The sequence below is a fragment of the Girardinichthys multiradiatus genome, chromosome 9, assembly GCF_021462225.1.
Source record: "Girardinichthys multiradiatus isolate DD_20200921_A chromosome 9, DD_fGirMul_XY1, whole genome shotgun sequence".
Classification (NCBI taxonomy): Eukaryota; Metazoa; Chordata; class Actinopteri; order Cyprinodontiformes; family Goodeidae; genus Girardinichthys; species Girardinichthys multiradiatus.
In genome coordinates this window covers 3,303,375-3,327,853 of record NC_061802.1, presented here as the reverse complement: position 1 = coordinate 3,327,853, position 24,479 = coordinate 3,303,375, and the positions used below count along the sequence as shown (strand labels likewise).

At 41.6% G+C, this 24,479-nt stretch overlaps 2 protein-coding genes and 1 long non-coding RNA gene across 5 annotated transcripts in view; all 3 read right to left on the bottom strand.

Moving 5' to 3' along the window:
• cdc14ab (cell division cycle 14Ab) overlaps positions 1-2,782 on the bottom strand; it is a 42,335-nt gene extending 39,553 nt beyond the window's left edge. For 2 of the 3 annotated variants that reach the window (XM_047375146.1, XM_047375145.1), the window contains exon 1: positions 2,366-2,782. In XM_047375146.1, the coding sequence (XP_047231102.1) occupies positions 2,366-2,411 (46 nt within the window). In that variant the 5' untranslated portion in view covers positions 2,412-2,782. The remainder of the gene's footprint in view (positions 1-2,365) is intronic. The other variant, XM_047375144.1, reaches the window with a different exon arrangement.
• Positions 2,783-6,282: 3,500 nt separating this feature from the next.
• rtca (RNA 3'-terminal phosphate cyclase) lies at positions 6,283-14,103 on the bottom strand. Its single transcript, XM_047373911.1, has 11 exons — positions 13,926-14,103; positions 13,667-13,767; positions 12,409-12,552; positions 12,205-12,328; positions 10,715-10,773; positions 10,491-10,632; positions 10,230-10,351; positions 10,085-10,143; positions 8,936-9,030; positions 8,755-8,859; positions 6,283-6,537 (listed from the first exon to the last, which is right to left on the bottom strand). The coding sequence occupies exons 1-11, from the start codon at positions 13,974-13,976 to the stop codon at positions 6,439-6,441; spliced, it is 1,101 nt and encodes a 366-aa protein (XP_047229867.1). The 5' UTR covers positions 13,977-14,103; the 3' UTR covers positions 6,283-6,438.
• A 193-nt stretch (positions 14,104-14,296) lies between these two features.
• Positions 14,297-22,616, bottom strand: LOC124873870. The gene is made up of 4 exons (XR_007039651.1): positions 22,376-22,616; positions 17,720-17,739; positions 15,522-15,600; positions 14,297-14,350 (listed from the first exon to the last, which is right to left on the bottom strand). It is a non-coding gene; the product is annotated as an uncharacterized LOC124873870 (long non-coding RNA).
• Positions 22,617-24,479: the final 1,863 nt, after the last annotated feature.

Genomic DNA, 24,479 nt, shown 5'->3' with positions numbered 1-24,479 from the left:
TGTATATTGTAAATTTGTATATTCTGTAATGCAAAAACAGAACAAAAGAGCAAAGTGTACCGGAGTCAAATTCCTTGTTTGTATGTACGAACTTGGCAATAAAGCTGATTCTGATTCTGATTTTCACGCACTACCATCTCTACGGTTTACAGAGAACGGTCCTAAAAAGAGAAAATATCCAGTGAGCGGCAGTTCTGTGGGCACAAATACCTTGTTGATGCCAGAGGTCAGAGGAGAATGGCCAGACTGGTTCGAGCTGATCGAAAGGCAACAGTAACTCAAATAACCACTCGTTACAACCAAGGCATGCAGAAGAGCATTTCTGATGCACAACACGTCGAACCTTGAGGCAGATGGGCTACAGCAGCAGAAGACCACACCAGGTGCCACTCCTGTCAGCTAAGAACAGGAAACTGAGGCTACAATTAGCACAGGTTCAACAAAATTGGACAACAGAAGACTGGAAAAACGTTGCCTGGTCTGATGAGTCTCGATTTCTGCTGCGACATTCGGATGGTCGGGTCAGAATTTGGTGTCAACAACATGAAAGCATGGATCCATCCTGCCTTGTATCACGGTTCATACTGGTGGTGGTGGTGTAATGGTGTGGGGGATCTTTTCTTGGCACACTTTGGGCCCCTTAGTACCAATTGAGCATCGTGTCAACGCCACAACCTACCTGAGTATTGTTGCTGACCATGTCCATCCCTTTATGACCACAGTGTACCCATCTTCTGATGGTTACTTCCAGCAGGAAAACCCACCATGTCATAAAGCACGAATCATCTCAGATGGTTTCTTGAACATGACAATGAGTTCACTGTATTCAAATGGCCTCCAAAGTCACCAGATCCAATAGAGCACCTTTGGGATGTGGTGGAACGGGAGATTCACATCATGGATGCAGCTGACAAATCTGCAGCATCTGTGTGATGCTATCAAGTCAATATGGACCAAACTCTCTGAGGAATGTTTCCAGTACCTTGTTAAATCTATGCCACGAAGGATTAAGGCAGTTCTGAAGGCAAAAGGGGTCCAACCCAGTACTAGCAAGGTGTACCTAATAAAGTGGCCGGTGAGTGTATATCCAGTTTTTAAAGTCACAAACATTCTAACTGGTTGATCTGATCGCGTTCAAAATTACAATAATCATGTTCAGGGCAAGAAACGGTTTACTTCCAGGAAATATCCAAAACCTGCTTAGTGAGAGAGACGGGGTTTAAAACTGAATATAAAAGACAACTGTGTGTTCGTACAATATAAAAAGAGTTTGTGTGATGGATTGAAACAATGCCAAAATAGAAATGAATTTTAAAAACGACATGTTGGGGGTTGGGTTGCGGTGACCTTTGGTCCTGCTACTTTCTGCCACATTGGATTCAAACACTGGTTGCTATTGTTACAAATCTTTACAGCGTAATATTGAAACAGAAAATTTAGGCTGGTAGCGTTTGCTTTTCTGCACGTCACACAAGTTTTGTTCCTGCTTTCTTTTTTACTTTTAACTTAAGTTCAGAACAAATCAAAGACCTGAACTTTAATAAAACTAACATTTAATTTAAATGCATTTCATTTATGAAATCATAAATCTGTAAAAACAACACCAAGATAATAAACTAGTCTTAATTATCATTATTCACATAGTTATTAACTACTGTACAGGTTATTTTCAACACTTATATACTCCATTTAAAATCAGAATCAGCTTTATTTATGTGCACAAAGAATTTGACTTCGGTTTCCGAAGCTCAGAGCGTTCCAGCATTAAGTATAAATATATAAACTTTAAAGGAAATAAAGATAAGGATGAAGGAGTAAACCATATGGGTTTGATAAACTTGGAAAAATTATTTTTGTTGTTCAGTAAATCAAACTAGTGACACAAAGAGCTTTTCTACAGAGCTTTAACTGATGAAGAAATGGTGGCTGTGAACATCTCCTGTCATCATCATTAATAAGCTGAAGTCCGAGAGGCAGGAAAGATCACCTGAAGGTCATCCACCTGCTGCCTGAAGCCAATTAAAAGCTTTAAATGTGTCAAAACACATTTAAAAAAAAGCACATTTAAAATGTTACTTCATTTTGACCCAAACTGAAAAAAGAATTAAATTACAGAATATCCAGGTTTACCGAACAGCAACTAATTACAGCATCATTTCTCTTATTGTATAAACTTTATATAGTGTTATGCATGTTATGAATAGCTAATTTACTGCCAAGTTATGTGGGAGATTTTAAATGTTCTTAAAGGGTTTTAGGTTGAGTTCCTTAAATTTAAGTATCTTATTTTAATATGTAACATTCACCTTGTCCTGTGACATTTAAGTTCATTTAGTTATTTTAACGTCATATTTCTTAAAGTTACCTTTGATCAACTCTGCCGCTCCCTGCGGCTCGGCTTCTTCAGCCATCCCGAACAGGGCAGACAGGACCGGGGACTGCTTAACACCCTCCACCGTCTTGGATCTGTCTAATTCCGGAACTTGTTCAGCTCCAGAAAGGGGTCCGTCTAATTCCCGGCGACTTCAGAAACTTTCCAACTACCAACTTGTTAGCAGTTGCGGGGCTAGCAGCGAGCGGGATACATAGTGTTTAAAAAGTTTAAAAAGTTCCTCCTCGGTTCCACATCAGTCACTGTAGCTTCTTTTCACTCACTGCGGATTTATTCCCATTGTTTCTCTTGTTTTGTTTCTCCCCCATTAACCCATAAATCGGCCCGGCCTAGCATGCTAACGCTCCGACAGCTTGACGAGAGTCTGAAAGTCTGATTGACTAAATCCCTCCTTAAGACACGTTACCATAACAACGGCAGCCGCTCTTCAGGAAACCGCAGCCAATCAACAAACAGAACACTTTGTGCCGCGTTCACTGTCCACCGGAAACAATCGTTGAAGGAGAAAACCAAATAATACTCGCTTCACAATAAATTCACATTTAGTTCACGGATTTATTTTGTCCTGAATTGACGTTTTTACTTTGAGTATGGAGTTTGGCTTATATCATATGCCGCGGCAGACATGCAATATTCTACTCCACCACAGAAAAATAAATAAAAATTAAACTTTAAGGACCAAATTTATAACATAAACTACAAAAGTGATAGCATATTTTAAGCCCTTTCTGTTCATTTTGATGATTACTGCTTACAGCTAATGAAAACCCAAAATTCAGCTTCTCAGAAAATTTAAATATTGAATCAAACCAATAAAAATAGATTTTTAAGACAATATTCTTCCACTGTGGTTTACACAATCATAGGGAAGACTGCCAACTCAAAATGTATCCAGCAGGCAGCCTCTGATATCCTCCAAGAGGTGGGTAAGCCACAAAAAGTGTTGACAGAATTCTGTATAAAAGCAGTATAATGGAAAGTTTAGTGGAAGGAACAAACGCGTTAGAAAAAGGTGCACAAGCAACAGCAATAACCATAACCTGTAGAGAATTGTGAAGCAAAGGCTGCAGCTGAAACCAGAGCTTCAAGAGTCACCACACAGACATATCCAGGACGTGGGCTTTATTGTGTTCAGCTACTCCTAAACCAGAGACAAAAACATACCTGGGCTAAGGAGAAAAAGGACTGGACGGCTGCTCAGTGGTCCAAAGTCTTCTCTACACAACATATACATTTCTGTATATTAACTGGATCTGTTCAGTAAAATGCAATGAAACATCTGATGTGAAATAAATTGCATTAAAGTTTGTATTTTGTTTGGAAATCAAGGTCCCAGAGTCTGGAGGAAGACTGGAGAGGCACAGAATCCACGTTCCTTGAAGTCCGGTGGGAAGTTTCCACAGTCAGTGATGGTTTGAGGTGCCATGACATCTGCTGGTTCTGGACCACTGGATCTTCTGAAGTCCACAGTCAACGCAGCCGTCTACCAGAAAATTTCAGAGCACTTCATGTTTCCTTCTGCTGACAGAGTTTATAAAGATGCTGGTTTCATTTTCCAGCAGAATGTGGTACCAGCCCACACTGCCAGAGGTACCAGAAGCTGGTAAAATGACCCTGGTGTTACTGTGCTTGATTGGCCAGCAAACGGCCCTGACCAGAACCCCATACAGAATCTATGGAGTATTGTCAAGAGGAAGGTGAGAGACACCAGAACCTACAAGGCAGATGACCCGAAGGCCACTATCAAAGCAACCTGGACTTCCTGAACACCTCAGCAGAACCACAGGCTGATCTCCTCCATGCCACGCTGCACTGATGCAGTAATTCATGCAAAAGGAGCCCAGACCAAGTACGGAGTGAACATACTGTAATGAACATGGAGACAATTTTCAACAGGCCCATATTTTTGTATTTAAAATCCTCCTACTGGTCTGATGTACTATTTTAAATTCCTGATAAACTGTAAGCTTAGTAGTAAGCCACAACCATCAAAATGAATAAATACAATCTTAAAATATATCCCTCCAATTAAACAATGATTTTTTTTCATGTGTTAAGAGTGAATTACTTGTAAAAATGACTATTATTTATTGAGAATCACCAGTATGTGAAGCTTTAAAAACGAATTTTGCCATAAAATATAACCTGACTACAATAGAGTTTGCATGGTTTAGAAATCTATTCTATTCTTTCACTTAGATTTAATTTACAACTATGACTTTGAGTTCATCAAAGTTTTCAAGCAAGACACAATCATAATTTTAAAAATACTGTTGTTTTATTAGGATTCCATTAGCTGCCCAGGACTACTAATCTTCCTGGGGTTTTCACTACAACCATTTCAAATAGCATTAGTACATGAAATAAATTCATAAAGATAAAAATGATGCAACACAACAATATCTAAATAAATACAGCTCTGTTCTTTAAGTCAACTGCAGTAGCTCTGAGGACAAGATCTTCTCGAGTCTTAATTTGTTCTGGACTCTACGAACAGTATAGTTAATGTCAGTTGGTTCCAGTGAGATGAAGCTCTGTAGAACACGGTGGAGTTCAGGTGAGTTTTCCTGGGTCGAGGGAGTTTAATGTCTTCACCTGTTGCTCCCCTTGTTAAAAAACTGATTGTTTTCAACAACAACTCGTTCAGCAAAAAATGAGGGCTGCTTTGTAACAAAAACGTTCCATAATAATAAAAGAAGTATTAGTTGAAGTTTATGAGTAATCGCTAGCCATAAAGGTTATGCTGATTATTGGTAATCAGCCCATTAGTGGTGAAATATTTTTTGCATCTGTTGAAAAGCAATTTTTTCCCATGATCTTACTAATTAACGGAAGTGCACTAATTGGACAATGTGCTCCTGTAAAAGTGGATTTCATATTAAATATATTTTTTGTAACTTTGTTGAGATGTTCCAGAAGAAAATATTTCTGCTCATAAGGGACTTTATTTGAAAGTCTGCAGCTCCTGTTGTTCTCTCGTTGCATCCATCAGCTCTTTAGGTCCGGACCGTCAGCTCAGATGGCGTTCAGGAGCGGCAGACAGCTACAGAATTCATCTTCTCATCTAAAAACCTTGAGTTTGGAAAATATCCCCACCATGTTTATTTCAGGCTCAAACTTATTTGATCCTCTTAGCCCATTAAGAGAAAAAGCTGCTGTTAGAATATTAAATAATTAGCTCTGATTTTAGGTTTTAAGGTTTCAGAGTCCAGACGAAGCAGCAGATGAGACAAGGGAATCAAAACTGCATCATGATGTTAAACTTACCTGCAATCAGTGAGATCCAGACACAGTTTGGTGCTGGTCCCGAACCGGGAGCTAGTCCAGGTCCTGGTGTAGGCTGGGGGATCCGGGGTTCATCCTGGTGCTTCCTCCAGGCCCGAGTCTGCGCCATGCTGCAGGACAACAAGCAGACTGCGAGGACACTGAGCCCAGGAGGCGTCGGGTGACCCGGATCGGGTTACTGCCGGTCCTGGAGGGGCCAGAGGTGTGAGCTTACAGCATTCTCGGGTTTCAACACACATTCAGGTCTGAGCTGGACTCCCAGCTGTACATCAGCTCACCTGCAGCAGGTGTGTGAAAGAGCTCAGAGTCAACACGACACCACGCTGCTGACGCCACGGAAACAAGGCGGGACAACACAGGAAGTACTGGTCCTGATCCAGCAGCTGAAGTCTGGAAAACGTCATGTGTTTTTGATTTTTCCATCCTCAGCTGGAGCAGACTACAGTACCCAGAATTCAGCTGTACAAGAGTGGTTCATGTCCAGAAACAGGTAATCTAGAACATGACTTTTCCCAACAATAAAATCACCAAAAATTTAAGTTTTAAGTCAAAACTTTTAAATGTTCCTTTAAAGATGAAACAACAACCGGAAAAAACACATTATGTTTGTTTGGAAGAATTTTATTTATTTATTTTATTACAGTATTTTAAGGAAACAAAACAAAAACCCTGAGCGACAGAAACTAAGAGGGTCGGCCATGTCAGGAACAGCTACGAGTCCAGCAGAGAGTGTGTGTGTGTGTGTGTGTGTGTGTGTGAGACTACAGGTTGGGGTTAACCACTCCTGATCCTTGACACTCGATGATGTAGGTGACGTTGCTGCTCAGCTCGTCTTCGCTCTTCGTTATCGTGAACTTTGCCTGCAAACACAACAGGAAGTGGAGGTTTGAATGAATTAAGTTTCTGATTAAAAACCTAAATGTGTTGATTTTTCACCAGCCGATTATGAAGAAGCTCCAAACATGAGGCTGAGGCCTCTGAAGAGACTGACTGCAGAAAGAAACATCTATAAAGTCTAAACTGTGGCAGAAGATCAATGCTATAAAATCCAGGCCCTGCGTGGATCTCCAGTGGCCACTGGGCGAGAAGCGGCACCATGGACAGGTCACCAGTCCATCACAGAGACACACAGGACAAATAGCCATGAACACACACCTAACGACAAGTTAGATAGATGTTTCTACATTTTTGAAGATAAGTCTTGTGGTCTGATGGGACCAAAACTGAAGTATTTGGACATAATGATCATCGTTATATTTGAAGGAAAAAGAGGGAAGCTTGCTAGCCTGAGAACACCATCCCAACTGTGAAGTACGGTGGTGGCAGCATCGTGGTGTGGGGATGTCTTGCCTCAGGAGGGACTGGTGCACTTAATTGATGACATCATCAGGAAAGAACACTTTGTGGGAATATTGACGCAACATGAAGACATCAGACAACAAGGTTGATGTTTTAGAGCAGCCATCACAAAACCGTGGTGAGCAGATCGGTGAAGGTGTGTGTGAGCAAACCTGACCCAGTTCCTCCAGTAAAGAAAAACAGAAAACCTGCAGAAAAACTGGGTGGCTGTTGCTAGAGCAGGCACACCAAGCGCAGAGACTAAAGTCTTCGACGAGCCGGTCCTGGGTTTGAATTTTAGTCGAACCCAGTCTTGGGCTATTTGCAGCAGGTCTTCCTCTTCTCTGTCCGCCCCTTTTCCTGTCAAAATTACTGTTCAATAAAAGCAACAAGGACCAAAAAAGTGAATTTGTCTGTTATTATAAAGCGTTTGGGTTGCTGGGTCTTGTCACGTTATTGAAAGGGAGCCCTGATGCCCCACCCACTCATATCACATCTCATCCTGAAAGGTTCTGTTACTATTAAAGAGACAAATCTGAAAGGTGTGGCATGCATTTATATTCAGCCTCCAGAGTCAACACTTTGTAGAAAGAACTACTGCTGTCTCCACCAGCTATGTACATCTAGAGAATGAGAATTAGGACTGTACTTTGACTAGGACATTCTAAGACATGCTTCAATCAGAACTGTTTCACTGTAACTCGTACTGTATGTTTAGGGTCTGGAGGTCCCATCCACTCTAACCATCTTCCCTGGCTCTGCTGGTGAAAACCATTCCCACAACATGATGCTGCCACCACCCTGTTTCACTATGGGCGTGGTTTGGTCGGTGATGTGCAGACTCATCTTTCTTCCACACGGGATACAAAGAAGTTGAATTTTGGTCTCATCTGACTCAGAACACCATCTACCAAATGTTTCCTGTGGCCCCTACACGGCTTGTGCCAAATTTATTTTCAATCAATTGCTTTCTTCTTGCTAAGGACGGATTGGTGAAAAATTTGAGCACTGGTTGCCCTGACGACAGATTATTTCAAATTAGCAGTGGATCTCTGCAGCTCCTCCAGAGTTACCATCTTGGCTGCTTCTCTAATTGAATGCTCTCCTTACCCAGCCTGTCAGCTCAGGTGGACCTCCATGTCTTGGTAGGTCTGCAGTTGTGCCATCCTTTCTCCATGTTCCGATGGTGGATTGAACGGAGATCTGGGAGATGTTCAAAGCTTGGGATGTGGTTGTAGAACCTAACCCTGCCTTAAACGTCTGTACAACTTTCTCCCTGACCTGTCTGCTGTGGTCCTTGGTCTTCATGATCCCGTTTGTTCATTAATGTTCTTTAACCAAACCTCTGAGGCCAGAAACAGAACAGATTGGCTGACTTCTGAATTTAGTCCGGAATAAATACCACCCTTTCAGATCTTTATTTGAATATTTCCTTTCACAGTTACTCTGCGTTGCTCTGTCATATAAAATCCCAATAAAACACATTAGAGTTTGTGGAGAAAAAGGAACAAATTGTGTAAAATTTCAAGGATTTAAAACATTTTTACAAGGCAATCATTTACAGAACCCTACCTTTCTCTGGGGACATTATTACACATAATCTATTAATTTGCTAATACAATTGTCAGTGAGTGAAATATTGATAAGTTGATTTTTTTTTTTTAGAAACCAAAATTACAAATTTTACAGTTTCAATATTAACTTTAACAATTTTAAGACCCAATTAGAGGGCGTCTGACCTGAGTGAGCTGCTCTGCGATGTGGATAGCCGTCTGTGTGTGTAGCGTCACTGCGCCGGTCCGAATCCGAGACGTTCCCTTTGCCAGCGCCATGAAGATGATGAGCTGAGGAGGAGGAAGGGTCAGTGAGGTCACAGCCGATCACCCCTGACATGTCATCATCAGGTGTGTTGAGTCTCACCTGGTCCTGCAGGAACTCGTCCACACAGCCGTTGTGTCTGATGTTTCTCAGCAACATCTCAGCAGCTTCAATACCGACTTTATCTGCATACACACCTGAAACAGACAGGTTAGAGGTTACAGGAGGCGGGGACCTGAGACGTGATTGGTCGGATCAGAGCTGAACGTATCTGATCTGTCCACTAAGGGAATGTAACACAATGGCAAAGACCAGAGTCCATGTTAACAAATGGAGATTTAACTCATCAGATCTCATGTTCAGATGAGTCGTAGTTAAATGTTTTGGCTGCATTGTTTAATAACAGAATTATTTGTTACCCCGAAGAACAACTAAAGATGCATCCCAAGTTTTTTTAATAAATTAAATTTATGTAAACATGTAACATCTGCAGTGCTGCTTCTCTGTCTTGATAAGGATGTAATCCTCAACGTTAGAACCAGATCCTGACAGATGGTGACCCATTCTTGTCTTCTTAGTCCTGAGAGTCAATCTCAGGTTCTTGTGTTCTGTTTCTCCACCTTTTCCAGGGTTGTTGGAAGAAGGTGCTCCTTGCCCATCCCATAACTTCCTGTTTGTCTGAAGATGCTTCTTTATCCATGGAGATGCACTTATATTCACCTGCTGCCAGTGCTCAGCAAGCTCTGCACTGGTGGCAACAAAATTCTGTAGCAGCCCCTCAGAAGCAGATGATCCTAAAGCTTTCTGGACCCTTTTGGACATCTTGAAGACTTCTACCCAACAGCTGAACCTCTCAGCTTGATGTTCTTGATGATCCAGAAAACTGTTCTTCCAGAAGCAATATTTTCAGCAGCCGGTTCCTGCATGTAAGGTCGTTTTGATGCAAGCAGATGATGGCTGCATGCTTTTCTTTGGGGGGAACCATTGCAAGTATGAAGATTTTAGCATATCTGCTCCTCTTTTGCAGCGACCAGCCTGCTAATTAGACTGAAGGAGAGATTTCAGCTTAAATTGTGCTGCAGATATAAGACTGTCCTGAAATGAAGTTAGCTGAGTTTTTCTTAAAAAGGGAATTGTACATCAATAACAACGCTTTGTAATGAATCAGTCTACATATAACCAGTGATCTGAAAACAATGAGACCAGTTTGTAGAGTGGTGCTGCCACCTGCTGGTCAACCGACATCCTCACCTTTCTTTCCCAGAGCCGAGCCTGCAAACAGGCAACCTGTAGACGACTCTGCGATGATTCTGAAGCACAGACAGAGCGACCAATCAGCAAGCTGCTGATGAGAGATCACAGACAGATGCTGCAGTGGTAAGTGGGCGGGGCTTACATGATGCCGTTCCCGTTTCCGTAGGCCTTTTCCTTCTCCTGCACAGGCTGGATGTTGATGTAAAGTTCTTTGATTTCCTTCCTGATGGTCCGAACGGCGGCGGCCGACATGTCTTTAGCCAACTAGGAAACAGGAAAATAAAGTCGGCTCAAACAGACAAACGAGCGACTTAGGGAGGCATTCAAACTCAAAAAATGTAAAGACACATTAAGACAGGAGACTATAAATATGAAATGGGACGCGTCTGTGAGCAAGTTTTACTTTGAAGGGCAGGACTCCGGCCACGAACGCTCTGCCGTGGATCTTTGTGATGTTTCCTCTCTCTGTCAGGGTGACGGGCTGCAGCTCCTTGACCGGATTCACCGTCACCATCACCTCCCCTCCACCTTTAGGGTAGTAACCCCTGCAGCACAAACAGAACCCATCACATCCAGACGTTCTGACAGCAAACAGCAGCCGTGGCGCAGAAAAATCAGTGAACGGACCTCATTTTGATGTCGCAGTCAAAGTGGACTCCAAACTTCTCCACGATGGGTTTAAAGACCTGAAGGAGAAATCTAGATGTTAGAAGATGGTTAGTGGTTGTTTACGGTAAAACTTACATGTAATTTCCTTCATAAAATCCCTTCATCCACACTGATGGAACAAATGGCTGCGATCAGGAAGAGCAAAGCCATGATTAGCCATCATCTCCAGGGTGCCATGCTGTAGGCCAAGGAGACCGCATCTAGATCTAGCCGTCATCTCTCATCCTGCAGCATAATCTCGGGCTCTTTTCCCACCTGACACTCCGGGCTCCTAAAAGCCAGAAGATCCTTAAATCCTTAGAAGGTCGTTTGGTTCCATAATGCTGAAGTAATAACAGTTAGTCTGGATGTTCAGCCAGAACCAGTAAGCCCAGAAAAACCCCTCCATTGGGTTCACTGCCTGGGACAACATAGCTTCTGGGGTTGCCGAGTCAGCTACTGTAATCCCCTCCACCGTGACGACCTCACCTGCAGGTTTGGACTTGGTTACTTCGCCAATGGGACGTGTTTTAACAACCTGGGCTCGTGTTAGAAGGGGGAGTGGGGCAGCATGTGGGAATAAAAGTACAATAGAACCTGTCAGAACCAGAATCCAACCCTGGCCAGTGGTCATGAGCTTTGGGTACTGACAGAAAGAACATCACATGAATACAAGCATCTGAAATGACTCTCCGCTGCACAACATCAGCAGCTCAGAGTAAACAGAAGCCAGCTGGTTGGGTTGGGTCGGGCCTGGATGGATGCAATCACTGCCTTCCCCTGATCACAGAATATGGTTCTCATCACAGGGGCTTCAGGGACAAGGAAGGCACTAAAAACAGTCTTGATTAAAAATATTTTTAGCCATATTTAAACACCACTGAACCCCTGATCCAGTTTCCCTCGATACAGACAGACCTTCATCCAATCGTTTAAGAATTCAGCCTGAAGAGCAGGTGTGCTGCAGGTTTCAGATGTTTCTTTGGTCCAACACAAATAACTCAAATCAAATGGTCAGAACCTCACGGCATCTTGAGGAGCTTATTCCACCATTTGAATCAGCTGTGTTGGAGCAGGGATCCATTTAAAACATGCAGAACACTGGACCTTGACGTCTGGAGTCGGACATTCCTGTTTTAACGTGTCGATCCACCGTTCTGCAGACTGTCTGAAGTTCTTCAAAGTTTTTCTTTGGACTTCAGCTTCCTCTCTTCTCATTTCTGTCAGGGATCTGATCATTTCAGCAGTATCCTGTGTAAAGCTACTAAATATTACCCAACAAATTATTTGGGCATGAATCAGCCTCCTGACGTCAAACTAACTATGGAACCAGTGCTGTGTCAACAGACATAAATAGTTACAAACTGGACAACATTTGGGATGAAGCATTCAATCATTCGGTGCATCTTTAACCTTTAAGACCTGATGTAGTGACCTGGCAGTTCCAGCAGAGGGAGCAAGCAGCCTACCTTTACAGTATAGTCGATCTGAGGGGCCATCTCTGCATTGGTGCCTCCTTTTAAACAGAGCTGTGAGGCAGCATCAGCGTAAAGAGCGCAGGGCAGAGCCACCTGGAGCAGCAGACACACACTCCTGACAGAAAACACACATTATTAAAAGCTGTGGGAGTGAGGAGTTAACACAGAGTGCAGCAGCTGCTGACAGAGACTCACCCTGCAGTCTGGGTGTCTGCCGTATGGTTCCCAGACTGGATCTTCCCTGGAGTCAGATTGATGTCTGTGGAACCGATGGTGCCTCCCTGCAGACTGCCTGAACACAGATCTGAGACCAGCTGGAGGCCCATCAGGTGCTGTGGTCTGAAAACACAGAATAAAGACCATAGAAGTAGCGATGTGACATTTATTACCATTAATCCTCTATTGTTACTGCTACCAGGCCTCTGCTGAATGACACAGCTTAGACCAGGAGTCTGTAACCTGCAGCTCTTCAGACCCTCCAAAGTGACTCTTAATAACTCTGACCAAAATAATATGGAAATAAGCAATAATATAAAATATCAAGGTGACAGAAAAGACTCGGTTCGGTTCAGTCATATTATAAGGCTGCATTATTTATTATTTGCATTATTTTTTAAGTGGGAAAATTATTTCTCTTAATTGATCATAAATATTTAAAGGATTTATTTAACCTCATTATTCACAACATGTACTCCTCTTATAAGTTCATTAAGTTTTTTATTCTATATAAATTCTCTCTTCTCTTCCTCTACTCTCATACAGAAACAACACAAAAGCTTTTTTTATTTACAAAAAATGTGTTGAAGCCAAACTGAAGAAAATTAACAATAGAAATCAATTGTTAACCAATCAAATGGTTTTTAATTACTCGTTAGGTTTTGTAAACATGTGAAAAACATAATTAAGTTGTATTATTCTCTAAAGAGGGCAGCTCAAACTATGGTCTCAAAAAGCTATATTTTTTCACATCTACTTCAGTTTCAGCTGAGCTAAACCATGATCATCCAGTTTTTAAATTTCTGGCCCAAAGTGAACTGAATCAGCAGGAACTGAAGGATGTTTGATGATAAGCAGATTTGTCTGGAAGGAAGGAAGCTGCACAGAAAACAGCGAATAATCTGGAGGCTTTAATACTTCCAGATGAACCTGAAAGACGCTCCTATTGGCTGGCAGTCTGACTCACTGATGCTTCCGATGCTCATTAATATTCTTATTTATGGAGATTTTTTTGAATGAAGTCTGGTCTGTTTTGGGGGATACTGGTCATGAAATCTGTTCAGGTTTAAAATCAGCAGCGACCAGATAAAAGTTAAAGGTTTAAACTGAGCTGGGACACAAATCTCACATAAACAAACTAACAGCGGCGCTGATTAAACGAGGTTTTGTTCATTTAAAATGGACTGAACCAACTTTAATGAATAGGCTAACGTTAGCCTGTTAGCCGCCATCCCACCTGAGCCCCGGGGTGCTCCTGCCAGCCCGGATCTTGGTGATCTTTATAGCGGAGCCGGTGATGCAGCTGAGCGCCGCTGAGAGTCTCAGGATCTGTCCGCCCTGCAAAGAACCGACACCGGGGTGAAACAGAAGCCGCATCAGAGCGCAGAGAGGCGGCTGTTAGCCGTTAGCTCCCCGTTAGCCTGTTATTATCACCGCGGAGGAGGACCGCCTGCGGGTTTCGCCTCGTTTCTCAGCTAAATAAAGTGAATACTCACTCCCTCCATGACGCTGCCGTCTATCTCCACCGCCGCAGAGTCCATCTTCATTCACTAACCTCCGCTTCAACTTTCACTCACAGTTTTCCTGCTCAGCTGCAGCCTGCAGTACTTTTCCAACTGTTTCACTCCGTCAGTTTCAGCACGGAACTGATATACTGCTTCAAAATAAAATGCAGTGCCCCTCTGAATCGACTGTCAAAATAAAACAATGTTTTTTTAATCATGACTTATTCTTTGTTCTATATCTTCCTTCATATTGAGGGGGTTGGCTTACCAGTATTCAATTCAATTCAATTCAAAGATACTTTATTGATCCCCGAGGGGAAATTAGAAGTCCAGTAGAACCCATCCAAACATACATCATGACACAAGACAAGGGAGACGGGTCACCGAGGCTTTGCTGCCCACTCACAGGCGCTGCCCTTGTTAGATGAGAAAAGAGGCCACATTAGGTAAGTAGAGGAGAAAAAAAATCATATTTTACACTTTATCCTCAGCAGGATACAGTTTGAGATTGTAAAAAACCTCAGAACAAAGAAGCAACAAGTTTACAAAACAACATCATGCCGGGAACGGTGAAGGTGGTGTGAGGAGGTGCATATGTTTATCTTGAGCATGTGTGTATGTGCAAGTAAGTCCATGAAGCAATGTCACAGAGGCCATTGTCCTTGATGGTACGTTGAAATATTCATCAACTGGCCACAAAGTTCTGAGCAGGTCCACAGATGTCCTCAGGGAAGGGAGGGAGCAGAGCGTCATGTTTACATAACTTCCAGGAGAAGTTGAAGATAACCAGCCATCAAGGCCGTGCAGGCGAGCCAGATTCAGGAAAACAATAATTATTTGTATGACATTTTCATCACAAATGATTAAGAACAGAATAAAATAAACACATTTTTATTTGTTTCACTGCATGGAAATGGCAATGCTTCAGCAGCAGAACAGACTTAAAGCCATTCAAGGGCACAGCCCACAGCTTTAAAACCTACTTTAATTGTAGTGTACTGTTGCTTTCATTTCTGTACATTTCTCAAACTCATTCCGAATGTAGAAACCCCTTTATGAATGTATGCTAGCATTTAAATAAGTACCAAATAATAAAGCATTCCTACAGGAAATATTCCTGAAAACAGCATTGATGACTTTCACAGTTATTGACCTGATAAGATCTAACCATCTATTTTTTTTATTTGCAGAGTTATTATTTCAATGGAAACTTTTACTCTATCAGTTAGATTTAGTTATTAATGTGCTCAAAACATTTCATAAAGCTAGCCTGCAAACGAACAGAGACAAAGGCCTCTAGACTTCTTCAGTACAACATGATCTATATTTTATTTTACCATTAAAGTAGATGGCTCGGCTGACTGAAAGTTTGGACCTGTTCAGTACCATGGAAAAGTATTTGCCTTGTTACCGATGGGGTTTTAAAAAAATATTTTCTTCACACTGAAATGTGTCAGATTTAAACCTCATCTGAGCAGGATCGTGGGCTTCTGGTCCCTATCTGCAGCTGACAATGGGACAACATCTATTACAGGGACAACATAGACACACAGCAAAACAACCATGCATACACATACTGGTAATTACCAGCAATTTATGGTGATCAGTTTAGACTAAGTTCAAAACTTTCTTGCTGAGGGAGGAAATCGGAGAACCTGGGGAGAACCTGCAAGCAGAGAATATGGAAACTTAGTGCATAAAGGCCCTGACCAGCATTCAAACCCAGGGACGTCTCACTCCAAGGCAGCCGCCCTAACAACTCCAACACCATGTAGATATATTTTAAATATCTTCAAATTTCCATACCAAATATGACCCAAATTAAAACAAAATGCCATTTTCAAAACAAGGTTTCACTTATTTAGGGAAAAAAAGCTATTCAACTCAGCCTATGTAAAAAGGTTTTGGTCCCCTCAACCTAATGACTGGTTTTCCTACATTTAGCAGCAAAAAGTGTCATCAAGAGTTTATAATAACTGAGGGTCAGTCTTTTAGATCGCTCTGTAGGGATTTTAGTCTACTCTTCTTTGTTCTAATTCAGCCACAATAGAAGGCTTTCAAGTATGAATGGCCTGTTTAGGGTCATGACACAGTATCAATCAGATTTAGGTCCAGACTTTGACTAGCCCATTCCTAAATCTTGATTGTTTTTTTCTTTGAGTCACTTATATGTAGACTGGCTGGTTTTAAATCACTGTCCTGCTGCTCAACTCAAATCACCTTGAGCTCAATGTTACTAATGTTCAGATATTCTCCTTTCAGACTTTCTGCTAGAGCTGGGGTTCTGCTAGGGCTGGGGTTCTGCTAGGGCTGGGGTTTTGCTAGAGCTGGGGTTCTGGTAGGGCTGGGGTCCTGCTAGAGCTGGGGTTCTGCTAGAGCTGGGGTTCTGCTAGGGCTGGGGTCCTGCTAGAGCTGGGGTTCTGCTAGGGCTGGGGTTCTGGTAGGGCTGGGGTCCTGCTAGAGCTGGGGTTCTGCTAGAGCTGGGGTTCTGGTAGGGCTGGGGTCCTGCTAAAGCTGGGGTTCTGCTAGAGCTGGGGTTCTGCTAGAGCTGGGGTTCTGCTAGAGCTGGGGTTCTGGTAGGGCTGGGGTCCTGCTAGAGCTGGGGTTCTGGTAGGGCTGGGGTTCTGCTAGAGCTGGGGTTCTGGTAGGGCTGGGGTTCTGCTAGAGCTGGGGTTCTGGTAGAGATGGGGTTCTCGTAGGGCTGGGGTTCTGGTAGGGATGGGATTCATACAGGTTCCCTGTGGAGCTGTCCTAATAAACCCATGCAGCGTCATTCTGTGTTTATTTTGATAAACATAAATAGAACAGCCCAGCTGCCTGAAATCATCCGTCAGGGAAATTAGTTTTTAATTTTATGGACAATTTGGAAAAGATCAGAAGAAATTTAGTCATTTTACACAAGTAGAACTACTGGTATGTTTCTTTAAACTCTTTAAAACATGACCATACCCAAATCTGACTACAACTTTTATGTTTACTGTTTCTTATACAGATTCTATCAAGGAGATTTTTTTAAACTAAAGGTAAGGCGGTAATCATGCTGGGCGTGGTGAGTGACATTGTACTAAGATTTCCCAAAATGCGATAAATCCCAGATACTTAATGACTTAACACTTACTTTTTCACGGAGGGTAGCATATTTCCAGTCATAGCACTGGTATACTGGTAAAACTGGGACATCTTAAATATTGCTGTTCATGTTGTGAGACAAGTTATATTTAAGCGATTTATTTATTCCACAGGACTGGCAGTAATTAGATCAGGTGCTGTTAATCACCGTTTATTCATAATTAAACAACACTTTTTAAAATAAAATTGTCATTTGAAAGCTCTTTTTAGTATTCAGTAATAGTAATAGGTTAGATCTATTTAATACCATTAATGATTGGAAACACTGAGGTTTGGCAAAAGCGAAAAGAGAAGAAATCATTAAAAATACTTTTGACAGCATTGTAAAATGTAACGACTGGGGGAAAATAACAGGATAAATAGTGTAAAGATTGCAGACAGATTGTATGAAAGTCTGGATGTTCTGTCTGACAGCTGCAGGGAGAAAAAAGGACCTTCCTTTCTGCTCCTTTGCAGATTACAGTTATGGTCAGTCGATGCCTCATGAACGGGATTATAGACGATGCTGAAGATGAAAAACTGCATTAGCATCTTCCTGCTTCCCACCACTGGGTCGAGGAGGCAGGCTAACACAGAGCTAGCCTGCTTGATAGTAAAAACAACAGCACAGAAGCATCTGGATTCAGCAGAGAAATATAAATAAATATGAACCTTACCTTCTCCGCCCTTCCTGACGCTAAAAATAAAATAAAATATAAAATATGAACAAAATATAATAATGTGGGTTAAAGATCAAAATGAATGAAAGATGTGATGGATTTTCTACATCAGAGAAGAAACCTGAAGAAATCAACAACAATAAAAGCTCTTTAATTTATGAACACAATAAAAGACTGGGTCACATGACCTAGTCTCCCCAATCAGCCAGCAGCTAAAACAGTTGAAACTCAGTTAAATAAAGCAGACAGATGGCTCCATGTGCTCCATGATGATGGAGATGTTCTCCCAGCAAAACGTAACCTGGTGGATCAAGATCCTTTTGTATCGTAAAAATCCACAGGGGTGAATTAAATTAGCAGTTAACACCTATCCTATCTTTGGTAAACTCTTAGCTTAGTTACCAATCAGCACTCTGCTCTGGTGTTTCTGTTTACTCTGAGTTCCTCTGAATCTGATGGTGAAGTCAGTTAGAAACCTGCCTGTGAAGGGTCAATAGCTTCTCTTCTACTAAACATGAGTTCAAGGCAGAAACTTGACATATTCGTTCAGTGTCCAGAAGATAGCGCTACTACTTTTACAATGTAAAAGACTCTAAAGGGGTATGACACAAATATTTAGTCTCTGGTTCTGCAGAGTTTGACTCCTTTCCAAGAAAGTGTTGAAATCATGACTAATAAGTCGAAAAAAAAAATGCTGCTCTGTTGCAGCTCACATCATCCACATATTGAGATGTTACTTCTAAGACTTAGTGCTGATGTTCCTTCAAATCCTCAGCTGTTATCTTTTATCCCGTCTGAACACAGAGTAGCTGTGTTCTTTCAAAGGAACCAATAAATCAATGTTTTTTAAAACTTTTCTTTGTTGTCCTCTTTGTTCTGGCGGTCCACATAAAAAAAATAAACTTTATTTTTTCTGCAGAAAATGTTCATCAGTTCTAAAGAGGAACTTTGATCATGGCTTCGAGCTTTTCTGCGTTAAAAGAGGCTCTATTTAGCTCCTGGAAGCTGGGATTTAGGAACTGTTTTCATTTGTAGTTTATTTTAAAGTTTATTTTAAAGTTTATTTTAAAGTTCAGCTGACTGTGGTAAACATAATGAACTTGAAAATGATCGGTTACATTCATCCAGTTGAAACATATTAGCCTTCATAACAGCAGGGTTTACCAGTAACAACAGGCAGTTAAACAGGAAGTGCTGCAGCTTTTCCCGCCTGCACGAAGCCAGAGCCTCACGAAAAACTATTCTACGGCGCATGCGCATTTCATTCTCTTCCTCGCCGTCTGCCTGAGAGGATCGTTTTTGAAGATCAGTCACTTCCTGGATTAAATTTTCTCCAATTCGAGAAATATTCTACGGAGTTTGTGCAACGTTTTCACTTTTAATATATTATTTCTTTGCTTTCCTGACTAACGGAGTCAGTTTGGGACGTGTTTTGGTGGAATAGTTTCTCCAAGGACGCGGAAGTCAGGACTCAGGAGGACATCGGGGAGTTTCCCACTTCGTCTCCTTTACATTGAGATTTTTTGTTATTTTGTAAAGAAAAACGTTGTTTTTACATCCAGCTCTGGGATTCTAAGTTACATTTAGAGTAATGGGTGAATTTCAGGGTGATACTTGCTGTGAACTCTCTGAATTTGTAACATCTAAAAGTTTCCAATATGGCGACGGACCTTCTGTCTTCCCTGGCCGAGCTGAGGGAGGCTGGAGGGTGGATCTACGGGACGTAACGTACCAGAAGAATTACGCACTTTTTGAAACAAATAAATATTGGAACCGACTATTTTCCGAAAAGTTTTAAAAAGCTCATCTAAAAGTTGCCATGAAGAAACCAACCCGCTTATCTCCAGGCTTCACGGTGACCATCAGGGATGTTCAGAAAGCTTTAGCTCCATCAAGGTGAGTCCCTACATTTAAATCAGCAGGGACATGGCAGATTAAAGTACCGAACTGAGAAAAATGTTCAAATGTTTGTGGATTTGGACATTAACGAGACACATTTCTACTTCTGTGCTGTACTTTTCTGACAAAACCGCAGTTTTCCTAATAAGATATTGTCCAAACAAAACGTGTAGGATGCAGCTTACAGCAAAGTAATTACATTTCTGTAAATATTACAACCAATACACTATTTGTGGGGAATCATTTAACTTTATAGACTGATGTTTCTATAGGTGTAGTTGCATTTTAAAATCCAGTTAAAACTCTGGTTCATAAGTGCAGTAATTAGCCTTAGCTAACATGTAACTAAACTATATATCCCAGTGGAACCGAACCAAACTACAGGGTTCAGCAGCAATGAAACGATGACAGAGTCTAAATACTCTACTGATGTCTGCTATGAAGGATGTTTCCACCCCATTCTACCTGTGGAATATCCCTCCCACCATTTGGTGTAAGTTGATAGGATATCTACCTGTGGTATATTCCCTCCCACTTGTATATAAATACCTGTGTATTCTACGTGTAGTAGCAAACACAACTGACTGGTGGCAGCATGAATTCCAGAATGATCCTCTGTCTGATCAGCCTGATTGGTGAGTTTAATTGCAGCCTGTTAAACATCTGTTTAATATTCTCAGCTCACACCATGTAAGTAGCCGAGTTAAACTCCTCAAACAATATGGGACCAGTGTGTGTGGTTCAGGTCGCTCTCTGTTTTTATACTTTGTGTTTAACATTGAGTCTCTGTCGGTGTGTAATCGCCACGCTCTTCTAGATATTAAACAAAAAATCACAAATTTTGGTGCTTTTTATTACGGTGGGCAAAAAAACTTTATCTCCGAATTTATGAGGAATACCGACTTATCTCTTCCGGATGCCTGCTCTATCCGGCCGGCGGAGATGGTCGCCACGGTAGATGTGGTGGACGGCTGGTGAAACTTAGTCATTTACTGCCCTCCTAAATATAATAAGGACGGTTAAAAACCACAGTGAAATTAGTTTTAGGTTAGATGTTGGATGTTCACGCTCCGCAGATTCAGCGGTGAGGTTTTCCTATTTGATCCGATGCTGGAAGTCTGATTTCGGGCTGCAGCTCTCATCCTAAAAGCTTTCAAGCTACAGTCAAACGCAAAACGTCCGTTTGAGCAGATCGTGCTCGCTTGTCAGTTAACCTAACTTTGGAAAAAGGGACGCAGACGTTGCTGTAGCAGTTGTCTCTTCACAAATCAAGGGTCGAAGCCTGATTATCCATCATTCAGATCTTTGCTCCTTTCTTTCACATCAGCGGTTGTTGTCCAGGAGGGTTTTATAAACTTCAACCAGTAACTCTGCCCATGCTAAATGATGGAGTCGGCCACATCAAGTCATCGGCTTCTCCCTTGAAGTCGCTCATCTCCAAGCTGCCTTTTATTTCTAAAATCTTATAGAAACTCCTCCTTTCTTAGGTTAAAACCCTTTTAGATGGTCATAATGTCTTTCAGGTTTTTCAACCAGGCTTTAAATCTGGCTCAAAAGAAACAAAATCAAGGTTTTGTTAGTGGCCTAGTCAAAGTGTGGGCTTAAATCCTATTGAGACCATGTGGTATGGTAATAAACAGGCTGTTCATGCTGGACAACCTTTCATTGTGGTTGAATTAAAACAACTGTGTGAAGCAGAGTGGACCAGTATCCCTCCAAAGTATTAGAAACAGCCGAGGTCAGCTGTTGCTGCCAGGGGTCAAACAAATAGTCATTAGATTTAGAAAGTACTTACTTTCCCATGTGGGGCCAGGTCGGTTTGGACCTTGTTTCCCTTAGTAAATGACATCATGGTTTGAAAACTGCTTTTTGTTTTCACCCAAGTTCTCTAGGTCTAATATAAAAAAATGATGATCTGGAACATTTAAAAGAAAACTGTAAGGGGGTAAATACTTTTTTCTTATCAGCACTATATATCCATCAGTGTAGCAACACGTTGACATGACTTGTGTTTTCCTAAATGTGCTATTTACAGTGAGTAATGTGGATAGCATAGGATTGGAAAGATGTGATAAATAGTTTACAATAAATAAATTCATATTAATCCAATAATTTCCTAATGAACTGCTTAGATCTCTGCTCTTCTTTAAATGAATGCCTCTGAAAGCTTCTTCTTCTGCCTGAGCTGACTGTCCTCTGAGCCACCACTGCGGAGAAGTTTGTGTTTTATTGGAGAAGCGCGAAGAGGAAGCAGAAGGGAAACAGTGTTGGTTACAGAGCTGCAATGTAAACTGGTCAACTTTAAATAAAAACACTGTCAAGTTTTTTCACCATCTGAAGTTACTTCAGCATTTTCCCAAACTTGAAAAGGCTTTTGCTTCCTCCAAAGAGATGCAGGAACAACTCAACTCAGTCACATTTGTTTATTCATCCTTTCTTTCTAGATGGATCTTAACAGCAGTGCAACATTCATAGGACATAAGTAGGTTGATAACCTACAAACATGAGATAAACATTAAACATCAGAAACAACAATGTTCACTTTGACTTTTCATATTCAACTAGTTTCTTAATTAATGCTTTTAATAATTGACTTTTAACTTAACAGTGAATAAAAAAGGTAAATAAACTATGTTGCAAAGCGTGCATACTAATATGTATCCAACCACAAACAATCAGCAAATTTCAGTACAGTTTTAGTTTTTCAAATTAAATATGTATTATGTACTTCAAATAATATTGTCCAGTTCCTACCAGTGGTGTCTTTGGAGAAGCTTTCAGCTGAAGTTCTTTCTCTGAATAGAATTCAAACTGAGCACAGGTGAACAGGATTACCTTATAGATTTGCCTGCTGAGATAGAGCAATGACAGGGATGGGTGCGCTTGATTTGTTGTAGAGTGCACTCCAGTTGCATGAAGATAGTAAAACATTCAGACCTGTCAGATTTGTTGGATTAACTTGACAAACACTTTGAATCTGTTCTCTTTGTTCATGTTTCAGGTTTAGAGTCTCTGCTGATGTTTCCTGAAGCAGCTGCAGATCTTCCTCCCCTGAACTGCAGCATCACCCGACTTCCAAACGGTTCCTTCAGATACCAGCTGTCCCAGCCGACCAGTTTACCTGACTGCGACACATACTGGGAGGACCACGATGTAATGGTTTATCAATTCTGTTCAAATAAAATGAACTAAACTATAATTTCACTAAAACATGTCCAATGAAACTTCTTCAAATATCCAGTGAAAAGACAAGGAGACACAATGATCAGAATGAGACAGAAAACATGAGTTGCTGAATTTAATAAATGTAGTTCAAATGGACTCAAAATAAAAACTAAAGAACAAAGTGAACAAAATATTTTTTTAAGGGCAAATTAGAATTTCTGATGATCAGATTCATGAATTTATCAATGATCAGATGATCTCCCAACTTGATATTGCAGCACATTGTGATCGCCCGGGACTCTTTCTTCAACGAAACCCTCGTAGAGAATCTGACAGACGAGCACATCGACCTGAAGATCTGCCAGCATCACCTGAGACACGAGACGGACTGCTTGGTGGTAAGAACTCTGAACAAACTTCAACGAACAAAGGAAACTGGAAACAAACTGAAGCTGTAATTTTATGTCTTTGTTTCCTTGTTTTTCAGTTTAAGCGGATTGTCGACTGCAGAGGTGAGAGATGGTTTTTAACACAGCATGTTTCTGTCTCTTTCCTGCTCAGCCGAATATTTCCTGACACTTTTTCCATCTTTCCCAGTGAACTGCAGCCTCTTTGACCATCAGAGCAGTTCTGCAGAATTCAGTAAGTGATGAGAAAACTGCTCCAGATGAACAGGAAGAGTTTATTGTTTTTTTTACTAAATCAAAAGGTTCAGATTGAATGGACTATGGTCCACATGTGGATAAATCCAGAGGGGTCTCACTGCAGAACCCCCACCTAACCTGCCTGTTGACAGGGGGTTGGGGTTGACGTTGGTTCTGCATTGAGCACCACTTGGATAAATCACGTCTAGAACTCCATGCTGTTGGTTTCTGATGTTCTGCAGGGACAGAAATCATCTGGAGATCTTCTGTTAAACTAACTCTGATCCGGTCTCTGTTACAGGCGGTGCTGAGCCTCCATCACCGCTGCTCGCTCACCCGAGGAGCCGTCTACCTGCGATCATCTCAGTTATCATATGGCTCATCTTCATCCTCATCCTCGGAGTTTTATGGAAATGCCGTCAGAAGGTACCCGTCTCAGATTAAATGTTCTCACTCAGCTTGTTGTAGGTTCTGCTCAGCAACAGGTTCTCACACATCCTCATCCCTCAGTTGAACCTGATCTAATCAGACCTTCTTGTGATGTTTCTTCCTCACAGTTTGAAGTTGGTTGATTCTTTGGGAGATCAGATCTCTGAGCATTTATTGAGCTGTTGATAACTAAACTTATTTCTTAGAATAAAGTTGGATCTCCATGATGATGCTCATCCCTCCAACACTGGAGTCATCAGCTTTTATTTTAGTGGTTATGGAGGATGATCTGGACCCAGTGGTAGATTTATGGCTCAGTATTCTTCAGGTTCTGTTGAGGAGTGACAGCAGGGTCTCTTCTGCAGTCCCATTGCAGTTTAAACTGATCCAAACCTCCGCCTCTCCAGCACACTCCAGCTGTATTAAAGCTGGACCTCTCTGTGGTTTCAGGCCAGCAGCAGCAGGACCTTCAGATGTTTCTTCAACCAGAACAGGAAGGAGAACACAGGAAACGGATCGTCCACTCAGTATGATGTAAGTTCTCTGTAAAAGTTGAAGCTCCTGCAGGAAAACACGTTTCGTTTATCCTGAAGCTCGCTCCCTGTTGGTGTATGAGCGAC

What these genes read in the sequence shown, in the direction of transcription:
- rtca (XM_047373911.1), bottom strand. Translation starts at nt 13,976, where the DNA reads ATGAAGATGGACTCTGCGGCGGTGGAGATAGACGGCAGCGTCATGGAG. An exon ending in GACTGCGACATCAAAATGAG is followed by an intron (nt 10,633 to 10,714) that starts GTCCGTTCACTG and finishes TTTGTGCTGCAG; the next exon opens with GGGTTACTACCCTAAAGGTG. An exon ending in CCGGAGTCCTGCCCTTCAAA is followed by an intron (nt 10,352 to 10,490) that starts GTAAAACTTGCT and finishes CCTGTTTCCTAG; the next exon opens with TTGGCTAAAGACATGTCGGC.